This window comes from Neomonachus schauinslandi, chromosome 9, assembly GCF_002201575.2.
Source record: "Neomonachus schauinslandi chromosome 9, ASM220157v2, whole genome shotgun sequence".
NCBI lineage: Eukaryota > Metazoa > Chordata > Mammalia > Carnivora > Phocidae > Neomonachus > Neomonachus schauinslandi.
This window is the reverse complement of record NC_058411.1, coordinates 23,589,334-23,603,635: the sequence shown is the minus strand read 5'-3', so window position 1 is coordinate 23,603,635 and position 14,302 is coordinate 23,589,334. Positions and strand designations below refer to the sequence as shown.

Genomic DNA, 14,302 nt, shown 5'->3' with positions numbered 1-14,302 from the left:
TTGGTTGGTTGATCATTGGTTCTTCCATTCATTTGAAAGGGAGGGCCTGAAATTTTTAACAGCAGGTAGGAGTGTCTGGGGATAGAAGGGGACAGAAACAATTTCAGAATAGACCTAGACACTCTGGAATTCTTGGGTTCCAGCTCTTAATTCTGCAAGCTTTGAGGATAGATTTGTACATGAGAAGATACCGATGTAAAAGCTCTTGAAAGTGGAATAGAATTTCCTTCTCCAAAAGCAAAACTTAAACCATATTATGGTGGCACAGTTTCTCCCTTCCATCATCCGGTTTCTTGTCCATTTTGCTTCATTGCCTGCCAAACCAGTTTTAACATCGGGATCCCAGATCTGCATTCTTGGCCTGATATTTCTATTTAAGATTTTCATAAGTTGAAGGATATGAAGATTCGAGTTGCAATACTGCAACTACATATGTAGCTTAATAAAGCCTGGTAAGTATATATTTGAATTGAAAAAACACAGGTGGTGGGTTATTTGCATTTTAAAAGAACTCCTTCTTTTACAAAAGGATCCACTGCCGGGTTCCATTAAATATCCAACTCCTCTTAGTGCATTCATCATACAATTTAATTTACCAAAACTTGATTTATATACCACTCAAGTTCTAGTGAGCACGGGAATCACTTGGGTAACTTGCTTAAAATTCAGATCTTTCCCCAAACTCCTCCCCAAGATTCTAATTTATTAGATTCCTTGGTTGGGGCCCAGGATCTTCATTGTTAATAGGCATCCTCAGGTGGTTGACGTACGTGGTCAGTGAAATACACTTTGGGAAATGCTGCTTTAAAGAAATACATGCAGCACATAGATGGGGCCCACCTGTAGTGCCTTCTCCAGGGCTTCCGATACCCCTTATGCCAATTGTCCTATTTACTCTTCATTCAGCACATTTTTTGAAATCTCTGAGTCAAAAAAAGAAAAGACTATACCACTTCTCTTCTACTTCTTGTCTGAGCTGTTAAACATCTTTCACTGTAAGTGTGAAATGTTTGTCCTTTCATTTTTGAATTTGAAAAAAAAAAATGTAAACTCCCCTCCCCCCAGCTGTATGTAGATAGAATTGATGTATAACATGGTGTAAGTTTAAGGTGTACAAGATGTTGATTTCATACATTTAAATACTGCAGAATGATTACCACCATAACATTAGTTACTCACCTCCATCCGGTCATATAATCACCATTTCTTTTTCGTGGTGAGAACATTTAAGCTGTCCTTTCTTAGCAACTTGCAAATATATAATACAGTATTATTTTCTTTCCTTTCTTATTTATTTATTTATATTAACATATAATGTATTATTTGTTTCAGGGGTACATTTCTTTTCATTTTTAACCCCTTCTTTTAGGTATCTCCTTGGATCTTCTTATTCTCATTTCTTAATTCTTAAGACCCTCCTGTGAATTAGTCACCCTTCCATGTACCCCACCTGCATGCCCCAGGCTCTCCCCTTTAGTGCTCTTGATCTGGATGCTGAAGGCTCTGGCTTGGTCCAGAAATACCAGACATTTTAGGAATAGCGACTTTTTTTTTTAAAGATTTTATTTATTTATTTGACAGAGAGATAGCGAGAGCAGGAACACAAGCAGGGGGAGTGGGAGAAGGAGAAGCAGGCTTCCCGCTGAGCAGGGAGCCCGATGTGGGGCTCGATCCCAGGACCCTGGGATCATGACCTGAGCCGAAGGCAGACGCTTAACGACTGAGCCACCCAGGCGCCCTGGAATAGTGACTTCTGCTAAGGTTTCTCTTAGCCAAACGTAGGACCCTTTGTTCTCTCTCCCTATTATTTTTTCCCCAAAAGGCCAAAAATTATTTTTTAAACTAAACAAATCATGAGAACGACTTACTTTGGCATGCTTCCATTCCTCCGTGAGTATTAATCTGGGGCCTCGAGAAATGAATGCCAGAAATGTACATTTAAAATGTGATTATAGTTTAATGAAATTTGTTTAAAAACTAGATTCCATAACATTTATGGCACATGTATCTATGTATTTAATATCTCATTGATCTTTTTTTTTTTTTTTTTTTTAAAGATTTTATTTATTTATTTATTTGACAGAGAGAGGCACTGAGAGAGGGAACACAAGCAGGGGGAGTGGGAGAGGGAGAAGCAGGCTTCCCACGGAGCAGGGAGCCTGATGTGGGGCTCGATCCCAGGACCCTGAGATCATGACCTGAGCCGAAGGCAGACGCTTAACGACTGAGCCACCCAGGCGCCCCTCTCATTGATCTTTTTAAAAGTCAGTTGCTTGACCCATATTTCGCCTCTGATTACTTTTCTAAATCTCTAGTAATCTCCAAAAACATTTGGGGATTTCTATACTTCAGAGATTTTTCTCCTTTATTAATCCCGTATATCCCTGAATTTCACTCTGGGTAAAGGTTCTCTGGGGTGATCTGGAGTTTGTCAAATATCTCCAGTAATAATAAAAGCAATGGGAGAGCAAACTGATGCTGTTGGTTACTGGTTGGAAATCTTTTCTTTTAATAGATTTATCAGAGCTTATGCTTCCTCTGAAGTAATGAGCTCTTAATAGCCTTGTTTGACTTCCTTAAGAACATAGCCAGAGGTTGTGCTGTTTGTTCTTTGGGACTTTGTGTACCTTCTTTAACCCATTCAGTGCTGGGCTGGGCCTCCCTCATCAAGGGCGAGCAACCTTCTAAAACAAGATGGTGGTGGGGAAGCAATGGAGGGCAAGGGTGGTGGTTGTCCCTGGGCTAAGACAAAGGCAAGAGGGGAAGTAGTTTCAGGTTGTCTGAGGAACCCTTGCAAGCAGGAACTCATTTAGTATGTCCAGCATGACTCCATTTTTGGAGAAGAGAATACAGTATCTAGAAAATAAAATTGGGCAGGAACCTCTGGATGGTGGATTACAACAGAGTTTTCTTTTTTCATTTCTAAATTTTCCAAAGTTGCTACAGTGACCATGTATTACTGTAAAAAGCCATTTGAAAGAAAGAAGGAAACGTGCTCGGCCCGCCTCTTGAGTCTCCTTCCCGAGGGACCTAATCTTTAATAGATTTATTTCACATCCTAAGCATTGAGTGGAACAGTGTGGCTAGAGGAAGGCTCTCATGATGAGGCCCAGAGCAGTCCAGCAAACAGAAGGCTGTCCTTCAACTGGAGGCCCGCTGCTGTGCTGCCCGGCTTCTCAGCTTCGGTTGCATGCTCCTGAGTACGTGCAAAGGCCCTGCCACTCCTCCTTGCACTTGACAACTAAGAGACAATTGCATTGCGTTGGGAATTTTAACTGTGTCTTCTTTCTTTTTTCCTTCCCCTTCCCCTGCTCACCCCTGTCCCCCCTCTTTTCCTTCCTCAAGGCCTCTCCCACCTCATGATGAGTGAACAAGGTAGGTGCTTTGTGCTTGCGGCACTGCAGCTGCCCTGAATTGCTTGCCTTTGTGCCTCTGGCTGGCTGCTCAGAGCCTCATTGTTGCTGGCAGCCCGTCTGCTGCCTGGTCCTCCTGCAGCAGGGCCACCCTGGGGTGGGGGGGGGTACCTTTCCCGATGCATCTTGGTTTCCTGTCCCCATCATCCCCTTGGCTTGTCCATTCTGCACCACCATTTGTCATCCCGGGCGCTGGCCCTGCTGGGCTGCCTCCAAGAGAAAAGCATGAAACAAGGCATGACGGCATCGATAATGGGGGTGAATGAAGCTAATTTCCGAGCAACAGAGCGGTTAACTTCCTCCTGCTCCTCCCCGGGCCCCATGCTGGGCCCTGCGTGGTTGGGGGAGAGGAGCTGGGCTTCTCCCTGAATTTCACTCTGAGTAAAGGTTTGCTTTTTGTCTTCCCCTCCATCCCACTGCCCATTGTAATGACTTTCAGCCCCACATGGTCAATGGAAGCCCTTGGGGGTTTGACTGTTTTCAGTTTTATATAAAAGCAAAAACCACCAAAAGAACATGCTAATGTCTTCGTGGCAGGATTCTAACTCATTATACACCCTGAAGAAAACTGCATATAAAGATCTGTAAATTCAGCATCTGCAACCTAAAATATTCAAATATGCAGGGAATGAGCTGTGCAGGAAATTCAGCTCAGCTAAGCACAGGGTGGGCTGTGAATGGAGCCTTTTTCTCCTAAATAAAAATTTTCCACATCATCAGCCTAAATCAGGATTCGAGAACTGAGCCTACTTAAAATTGTCTTTTCCTTCACTGTTCAATTGCTACTATTGTGTTTCTTCTGAGCCTTGAGATGATTGCAAGATTGGTCTACCTGCCTTGCCCTGACACCCAAAGCTTGTACTTTAATTTCTCTTGTCTGTTTCTTTTCAAAAAACACATGGGACTTTGGTGCCTCTTTTGGAGGACCAAAGAAAAGGGCAAGGCAGGGTCCATCTATGTTTTCTAGGTTTTTTTGATCTTTTGAGGAGGGTGGGGCAATCCTGAAGGGCTGCTCCCCTTCCCTGTTCCCTTACACTGGACCTATCAGACAGTGTTGCCATAAAGGGGAGTATGTTCAGATCAAGAAACCACCCAGGGCTGAGAGAAGTTTGCTTGTGATGTCCAGGGAGCTGTGGAGGTGGGCAGTTGAGGGCATCCTGACTTGATAAGACAGTGTAGGGAGGAAGCATACCTTCCCAGTAGAATTGAATCCCCCAGACCTGAGCCAAGATCCACGATGTGGACTTGAGACTTTCACTGAAGATACGGTCTGGTATAGAGTGAGCGTCAAAAAAGAGTTGGAGGCAGGAGGTCGGGTGAGTTTGCCAGTGTTAGATGGAGCTGTGGAAGAGACTGGGATGAAGCCTCGTTATTCTTATCTGAGGGGGAGGGAAGTTATCTGCTGACAGCAGGTAACTATGAAGCAGATATGAGTAGAGGATGTACTTGATGTCAGCCTGTGTCTGGGAGTTTGAGAAAGTTAAGCACATCTCTGTAAAGCAGGACGACCCAGGCTCTCTGAATTGAAGGAATTTGGTGGCCTGACTTTGATAGCAAGTTCCACCAGAAAAAGCAGGCCCTTGGAGTCCTGATGACAGACCTCCTTCTATCCTTTCTCATCTTGTGCTCCCCTTTGTTCTTTTGGGGTCCTCCTAGCTTCTGTAGTGGCTTGGGGACATGAGGGCATCATGAGGCTGCCGTGATAGAATAGAGACTAGGCAGATGGGATAGGCTGGTGGGAATTCTTTAATTTTGATTTGGATATTTTGGACCCTTCAGAGATACAGCTCAGGTATTTTGGAGGGCTCATTCCCATCAGTACGAACAACGTGTGGAGAATCTGTATTGTATACCACCCCCACTCTCCCACCCCCTCCTCAGCTTCTCTTGGCCCTCAGCATTGATGTGTACCTGAGTAGAGAATTCACACACACCCATGTATGCATGCTCTGGGCTAAGTCAAGAACTTTCTAGAAACAGAGTCTTTAAGCAGTGAAAGAATGACAGATACTGGGAATTCCTCATTAGGTTTTCAAGAAAGGATGCAGAATTCTTCTGGGTGGTCAGTGCCTCTAAGTTTTTAAGTTGCAACTTGCAGTTTAATCTGTTTTTATGAAGGTCCTTTGACTGCATCACCCACCTCTCATGTGTTCCCCCACGTCCCACTCCCTTCTCTGTTCTTGCCCTGTGATGATTGCCCAAGAAACCAACTCTGCTTCCCACCTCTGCTGCTTTCCTTCCCCTATTCCTTCACCACGAAAGAAAGATTTCTGTCTGGTTCCCAGTGAATCTCCAGAATTGGTTTCTGATGCCTGAAAATACATCTAGAAATACTTACCTGTGTTGTGTGTGCACCACTTATACATGTATGTGACACTCTTGGTCGCCATTGGGAAAATACCGGAGAACTTGGTTTCTTTGAGACTTTTCCAAACCAAGTTTACATCGGTGAAGTGTGTGCAGTTTCACATACATGTGGCTATGCAGTGCTTTTGCATGCAGACTTGGTCATGTTTCTAAGGACGGGCCTGGGAAGAAACGAATGGGAAAAGCTTAAACATGAAGCTGGTGGGGACAGCTGGTGAAGCTGTTTTGGCTTATTTAGGCTTCACATTGTGCATTTGTCTTGGGCTGCTCTCTCAAGATACTATAGTGCTGTTGCCTCTACTGTTGTGGGTTTTTGTGGCATATGTTACGTTTCTTTGTGTGTCTACAGTGTGCTGATGTTTTCCTCTCCCTGCTCTCTCTCTCTCTCTCTCTCTCTTTCTTTCACCGCCTCCATGGTGGACACCATGCTTCCTCTACTTAATTGGACCTTCCACTTCATTTCTGTAGGTAGAAGTAAAGGTAGAGATGATTTTATTTTTCTCATTATAACTATCAATCTGCCTTCTGAAATATTCATGTCTCCAAGGGGAATTGTCAATTCTGATGAATACAGTCCAGACTATAACTGAGTGCTTTTAACAATGACTAAAAAAATAAATAAAAAGCCAGTGCTATCATTTCCCTTCAGTGCACTTCATGTTCGGTGGTTGGGGATCATTCCGAGTTGGCCTGCCTCCCTCTGAATCCAGGATGGGACTTATCCATTATGGCGTGCTATTTCTAGCAGGAACGGGGGACTCTGAAAGTTTAGTTATGCAGAACTATTTTACTTCAACATGGGACAGTCTGAGATTCTCTCCAAGTCAGTGTATTGAAGGAACAGGGGAGATGTGAAATGGTGTGCTGTTGTTTCTATTCCTTGAGGACATCTGGAATTGGGGCCAACATCTGTGAGGGAAGGATGATAAAAGGGAGAAGACTGGTGAATTGCTTGAAATGTAATGTGAAATTTGGGAGATACGCATGTATTGTTGTTTTATCTTCTGTGTTTCCTGCATTTGGGAGAGTGGAGATGTTCTGACGGGGGGTGATGGGCTAAGAAGGGTGGGACCGGGGCTGTGGGAGGACACGGGAATGACAATGCATTCCATCGGAAGGAGAACGTGGAGAGAGGTAACCCTGGATTTTCACTTCCGAAGTCAACCTTTTGCCAGGTAGGCAGGGAAAAGGAGAGGTGCTGAGTGGGTGGGCTTGCTCCAGTGCCCTGAAGGGGTTTTCAGCTTCACACATTTGGGGAGAGCACAATTGCAATCAAAGATGTCAGAGACCTGAGCCCGAGAACCTGGCTCACAGCTCAAGCCGGATTCGCTGTGCAGCAGTGAAAGGAGAGGTTAACTGATAAATTATAAATATGTATCTGCATCCGGCTCTCCCCTCTTCCCTCCTCACTCTCCAGCCCTGTCTCCGTGGAGCTCTGTGCTGCAGAGACTGGCACATCAGAGGGATAGGCAATGCGAGTTCTGGCATGAGGATGTTGAAGAAGGGGCTGACACGTTATTGAACATGCTGATTTGACGCGGGTCTGTGAACGGGCCATCTCTCTTTTGAGTTTTATGCTTTTCTGGATTTTTGGAGTTATGTGTGGCTACCTTGGAAGTGGTTTGGTCCTTTCCCCTTTGGAGTTGGCTGATTGCCTATTCTTTTTACACTCATCACAGGCGGGCTCATTCTCAGAAATACCTTCTTTTCTTTCTCTGGCTATTGCCGCTACCTCTGAGCTTGTCCTATGTACCAGCAACTGTGCCCTGTGCTTTATATGCCTTATTGCCCTTAATCCCCACACCTGTTGTATGACGTAGGTGATGGTGTTACTGTGGCTTTATGGATAAATAGAACAAGGCTCAGAGAGCTAAATTGCCTATGTCAGTTGGCTACTAAGTGGAAATAAAACCCAGAATCTGGGCCCCTAACCTCTGCTCATACTGCCTGTCTTGGATCTGAGGGTGCCTTCCATGGATGTGCCTCCCAACTCCTTCCCTGGCACGGACCTGTCTCAGGTTCCAGCCTGCTGCTTTGCATTCTCTGTAACACACGTCCGTATAAATATCCCACTACTGTGACCTTGGTATGTCTAAAGTCAACCTTCATATCATCTTCCTTTGGTGATGTCCCTATTTTAACTCATGGTGCCCCTGTCCTCCTCATCACCCAGACTTGAAAAACCAGGAATCGCTTTCTATCCTTCCTGAACTTTTTTGTGCCCTGGGTGAACAGTTGAGATTCTCCTCTGGAATGTCCAGTGCATCTCTACTGTTAACACCCTCGTTCAGTCCCCACATAGCCCTTATTAGATTATTGCCCTAGCCTAATTAGTCCTCCTGCCTCTATTCTCTTCCAGGCTGTCCAGTAACTGAGAACTGCTTAAGCTCTGTTGTCTGCCACATGGAGTGCAGGATTAGCTATCTCACTTTCAAAGTTGTCCCTAATATGGCCTTATGTACCTTCAGCCTTCTCTCCTATTAATCTTAGATGCAAAATTGCTTCCAAATAGGATACTGGATAACCTTCCTGGGCCTTTCCTTGTCTCCTAGCTTTACTTATTCTCTTTTTCTTCCCTGTGACCACTCCTCCTCCCCTTTGTTCTGCCCATTGAAATCACACATAGATTTGATTTCCTAGTTGATGCTATCCTTGAGTGCTGCATTCAGAGATGAGCTCGCACTTCATGTATGTCTCTAATATTTTATATTAGAGTTATTTGGGAATTGGGCCACTCCACTGTACAAGATGGGCAAGTATGTGGAAGACAAACATATTCATTTGTTAATGTCCACATGTGTCTAGCCTTGTAGGTTGCATGTGGAAGGGACTCAAAATCTCTAATCTTTCTTAGCCTGCTGTCAGTCATCATCCTAAAAGTGAAAATAAAGCAAAATTAAAATTAAATCGTATCATGTAGCTCATCCATTCAAAAGCTTTGGGGGAAGGATTCTCATTGTATAATTGTCCATGTGCCTCCCCAGCTTTATTTTCTACAATATTTTCCACTCCACACTATCACGCCTGCCAGCCCCCTGTCTCCTGAAGTCAACAACTCACTCTGCTTGAATCCACATTATGGTTTCCTGCCTTCAGTCTTTGGCCTGAGCTCTGTCCTCTTTCTTGAATGTCCTTGGAACACCCTTCCCGTCCTTGTCATCCTTGAAAGCCAAGCCTCCTAGGTGTGCCAGACTTTGTGCTTCTGTTATAGAGTACGTGTGCCAAACTGCCTCGAATCCGATTTACTCATGTGTTTCAGGCAGCCTCTCCCAAAAGGACGAGGCTGCGTCTTGGCCATTTCTGTCGCCCACACCGCACTGAGCTCAATATTTGGTCCAGAGTGTACACCAACCTGTGCCCCTTATCTAGCCTCATTACCCCCCAACCAACTGAGCAAAGAAGCCCCAGTGAGTCATGGAGTGAGACCAAATGTTCTGGTTTTAGTTTTCTCCTCACCCAGGCCTTCTCTTGGCCCTGTGTGTACAAGTGACAGAGGGAAATGGTCACAGATTATATCAGAATAAAAGCGGGAAAGGTCTTTGGATTTATTCTTAGGAGATTGTCAGAGAAAAGCAAGCCTCAGATCTTGTCATTCTTTAAAGCTGAGCAGCAAAGCAGTGAACCCACAGTGGAAAGAAACATAAAGTGAAATCTACAAGCCCGAGCAGGAAGTATGTGCATACCTATAGGCTATAATGATAATCACCACATTCAGGAGGCCTTTGGGCTACACCAAGCCAAAAGCAAATGTGACTACCTGGAAGTGGCTGACCAGAGGAGGTACTCAGCAACCCGCCTTGGTCAGCTTTTTTGACCTGATTTTGACAGTCTTTGTTTAAATGTTGAGTGTGTTTTAGCTTCTATCCTCCTTTTCTTATTGACTTAGCGATTGCCCATTCTGGGTTAGGTCACCAAATACTTTTCCTTGAAACTGAACTTGGGGTAGGTGTTGCAGCATCAGTTGTCAACAGGGGCCTGATAGGTATCATCAAGGAGCAGATCTCAGGTAAGAAAAATCCTGGTGTAAGATCACCAATAGAGAGTGATGGGGACCATAGCAAACTGGGGCGCACACATCCTGTCGAGGGCAGCAGCCTCTACTCTGTTCCAGCTGATTGCTGCCATGAAGAATGTATGCCCAGTGTCACCAGATCCTCAAGAAAAGCCAGAAGTGGATTTTCTAAAAATGTCAGTTCATGGCATCTTTCGTTTTATGTATGTATATATGTATGTATGAACACACTGTAGGCCACAAGCTACAAGCTTCTGACCTTTGGCTTGAGGAAGAAGGAGTAAGGTATTCCTCCAAGATTTCTTGCTGAATGTCAATAGTGGGAAGTAGTCATTGGCAGCATACTTGATTCAATTTCTCTTTGCCTGGAGCAGTGGTCGGGGCACAGGAATCTTTCCTGCCCTTGGCACTACTGCCAGGAAGCCCCATCCATGTGTTCGGTGAAGTTGGTTTTGTAAAGTAGGGTAGGCATGCTTGTGGAGGGTATGGCAAATGCTGAGAATGACCAAGAAGAGAGGTAACAGACTGCAACAATGACCAAGAAGTGGCATGATTTTTAAATTACAAGGGCAGTGGGGGGCATTTACTTTTTATCCTTTTGCTTTACATTTATTAATGTATTATTACTGGACTAGATAGTGTTGACCCTAAGATCTACTTTAATCTGTCGGAACCTAAAGACCTCTTCCAATTTATTTGCACGTATTTTTCCCCATGTAGATTTGATCATTTGCCTTCCAGTGCTGAACTAATCAATATTGGCCAAACTGGAAAGAGCTAATCAAGCTACATGAACTCGAACGTGGTTTCATGTAGATTGTATTTTGCTGGTAATAACATTAAGAAAGCTGATTTGAGGAGTTGAGCCCTCTCTTGTCCCTGCTAGGACCAGAGAGCCCTGCAAAGAAGTTACTGTTTTGATAGCCAACTGTTTATGCAAATTAGTAAATGCAATGCCAGCTACTAATTATGAAAATAAACTCATCTGTGCTCTATAAATATCTAATTATAATAAAATAGGGGCAATATTACATTTCCATCTCTTGCCTCATCTGTTTCTCATCCACCACTGGTTTGTCCTCTTGACAAGGAATAAAATCACTTTGTTTTTCAAAGAAGCCTGTTTTCCATGGTTTTTTTTTTTTTTTCCTTCTGATGTTTTGAAAGTCTGCGGGGGAAAATAGATTTATTTTCAACGTAGAAGTAAAATTGCCTGATTTTAGCAACTCTGTGTTTTTGACATTGATGTCTTTGAAATGGTGCTTTAAAAATATGAAGTGTTTTTTTAAATTTCCTTGTTTAGAAATTTTCATTGGACAGTGAGGACTTTTTTTAGAACAGTTTCTTGGAGTTTTTTTTTTTTTAAATGTTAATGTGAGCAGTTTTATTAGTAAAATGTATGATGGATCAATGGGATGTTTCAATTAAATTCCAATCGACCACATAAAGGAAAATATTTCTTAGATTTCTAAGCAACATGCTTATTTACTCCTCAATTATCTAATCGATCACACACAGATTTTATATCTGTGTGTATATATATATCATAAAACACTCTCTCCTTGAAAGTGAATAGTGCTCCGCTTGTATAGACTTTAATCAAACCCAGTTGGTTAATCTTAGAGGATGTATAATTTTCAACTATGATCTCTAGGTGGACACATATAAACTTAACTTTGATAACACCTACAGGTAAAGGACCCTTCGAATTAAATTGTAATATGCTTATGACACATCATTTATAAAGAGAGAATTCAGAAGGGTAGCGTGATGGAAAAAATATTTAATAAGAGAACAAGCAAATGTGTTGCCTTGTGTGCTTGAGCTTGTATACATCATGGTCTATTTCTCAGGTGTGCAGGGCAGTGTGGTATATCTGGGTATAGGTACAGTTTCTCCAGATACATATTAACAGGTTTATAATGGTTGAATGTTTTCTCACATGTGGCTTCCATGTGTGGTATACTGAAGAGAATAGAGTCCAGGAGGGCTGTGCATCTGAATTTAGCATATTGTCTGCTGTAACATTGATGTTTATTCACCACTCAGCAAATACTGACAGAGAGTCAACTATGTGCTGGGCCAGGTGCCAGGTGTTGAGTGCATAGGGCTGGCCGCGCAGATAAAGGCCCGGCCTCCGACACTTGGTGACAGTCCATAGCAGTTTGAAAATGGAGCACTGGGTGTTATATGCAAACAATGAATCATGGAACACTACATCAAAAGTAATGATGTAATGTATGGTGATTAACATAACATAATAAAACAAATTTAAAAAAGCATAAAATAAAAAAAACGAAAACGGCTTTCGGATGTAACAGCTACCTCTCCTCCCAAAGTTTTAAATAAACTCAATGTTCAACGTATTAATATATCTGGAGTTTTAAAATTAATTTTACGAATTTATCTTAAAGGGAAACTGTCAGGTAATAATTCAGTTCAAATCACCTGCCCTTTAAATTCTCGGATGCAGAGAAGAGAATATTCTTTGCATGTGAGTAAGCAGGAATTTTTCATTTATTCCTTTGCTCGCTTATTGGGAGAGAGCACACACAGCGTAGAGTATGTAAAAATCCACACTCTTAAGTGTACAGCTGAAATATTTAACCTATATATGCCCATGTCAGTGCCATTGGGATCGAGATAGAATACCCATCCTCCCCCATAAGGTTCTGTCCTGCTACTTTCTGTTACTTATTTTTAATATAAGTATTCTGCACTCCAAAGCTGTGCATATTCCATGTAGTAATCAGCAGGCAGGCTCCAGAGTGCTTTCATTTTCATTAAGAATGGCCAGCCTTGTGCGAAAGGGAGGCATTGTGGTTTTTACTGTGTGTCAACAGTCACAAACGTTGTCCTTCCGTGAGGCGTAGCTTTGCTCTGTCTTTGATGGCACTCGGATTTCCTTCTGCACAAAGAGAACATCTAATTGATATCATTGGGTTTTGTTTTTCTTTTTTTTTTTTCCTAAGGCATTAGTGGCTAGTAGAACAGCAGAGGTAGAAAAGACCATATGCTTTGTAAAAAGCCAGACTAATAACACTTTTTGATGGACGTCTGATTTTTAAAAGTGCCGTATCTTTCATTAAAATTTACATGAGAAGTAGGGGCACGGGCGGTGACATGAAAGCTAATGCAGCTTGCACGTCTTGACATAATAACAATCACAAGAAACTGGAGATTCCAGATGGCAGCTTGGCCTTTGCCATCCTTTTAATAAGCTACTAACTGCTAATTATTTCACTCTTTTGGGCAAGTTAATTTACTGTTGACTCTTAAAGAGATACTGCTCTTTTTCTCCCTACACCGCAAAAATCAGAGCCCTTTCACCTAGAGCTGTCACAAGTGCTTTCCTGCAGGTTGAAAGCTTGTCAGCTGATGGTAACAATGATGGCAAGTACTAGGGGGGAAAATGTTGCTTAATAAATAATATTTTCTTGTATTCTTTTAATTTAGAAAATTTTTTTTTTTTTTGTAAATGTGCTTGGCTAAGGATCCATTGTGTGCGCGTGCATGTGTGTAAGAGCAATAGATCAGGGAGCCCATACAAGGAGAGGATCTGGAATTTGGAGCCTGTTTAAGAGTGAAAGAACAGCTGCCTTTTAAATGGTTGCTAATTCTGACAATGCTGTTTTGTGAGTGTGTGATTTTCTGTGATAGCGGTTAGGAGGGATGATGGTGTGTAATAGCTCACTTCCTAAGCTTTATGGTAATGTAGCGCAGTGATGAAAGAGAGCGGGGTCTGCATGTTCTGGAGCCCTTATTTTAAATGAAGAGCCTGCAGAACAAACATGCTTTTTCTGTGCTTCGACTTTCTTAGGATGATTTCATATTTTAGCACAGACGCAGATTATTAAATAAGTGTGCAAGTGGGCTTGGATGCATCAGGAGTGTTTGGAAAAGAACCTTGTTTGCAACGAGCTGTCTGACAATCAAAATATTTACTTAAAGATAAGCTAATGAATGTGTCTTGCAAATGCCTGTGGATCCATTATTGAAATGAGAATCAGTTCTTTGGCTTGATACTATCCGAAACTAGATCTCAAACCTCAAATATTATTGGGTGTAGATGTGTTTGTATTGTAATTCTCTCAAAACAAAATAACGTGGGTATTAAACAACAGACAGGTAGGAAAATCTCTCAACCCATTTTCTTGAAATATTTACACTGAATTTAATGTGTTACTATGATCAGTTGTGCCTCGTTGCTGTTAAGAATTACCAAATGGTGGGGCACCTGGGTGGCACAGTCGGTTAAGCGTCTGACCCTTGGTTTTGGCTAAGGTTTGTGAGATCGAGACCCACGTCTGGCTCCGTGCTCAGGGCGGAGTCTCCTTTTCCCTCCCCCCCCCCTCCCCCCCCCCCCCTTTTCCCCCCCCCCCCCGCCAAATAAATAAATAAATAAAATCTTTTAAAAAAAAAAAGAACTGCTAAATGGTTTAAAATATGCATTGAAAAAACACATTTTCCAATTATTGGTGAGATCTCTGAACATGATCATCATAATGTG

The 14,302-nt window shown here is 42.7% G+C and overlaps 1 protein-coding gene across 3 annotated transcripts in view; it reads left to right on the top strand.

Moving 5' to 3' along the window:
• NRXN3 (neurexin 3) overlaps positions 1-14,302 on the top strand; it is a 1,459,332-nt gene that overhangs the window by 46,793 nt on the left and 1,398,237 nt on the right. For 2 of the 3 annotated variants that reach the window (XM_044918184.1, XM_021679607.2), the window contains exons 3-4: positions 3,346-3,375; positions 6,249-6,260. In XM_044918184.1, the coding sequence (XP_044774119.1) occupies positions 3,346-3,375; positions 6,249-6,260 (42 nt within the window). The remainder of the gene's footprint in view (positions 1-3,345; positions 3,376-6,248; positions 6,261-14,302) is intronic. The other variant, XM_021679606.2, reaches the window with a different exon arrangement.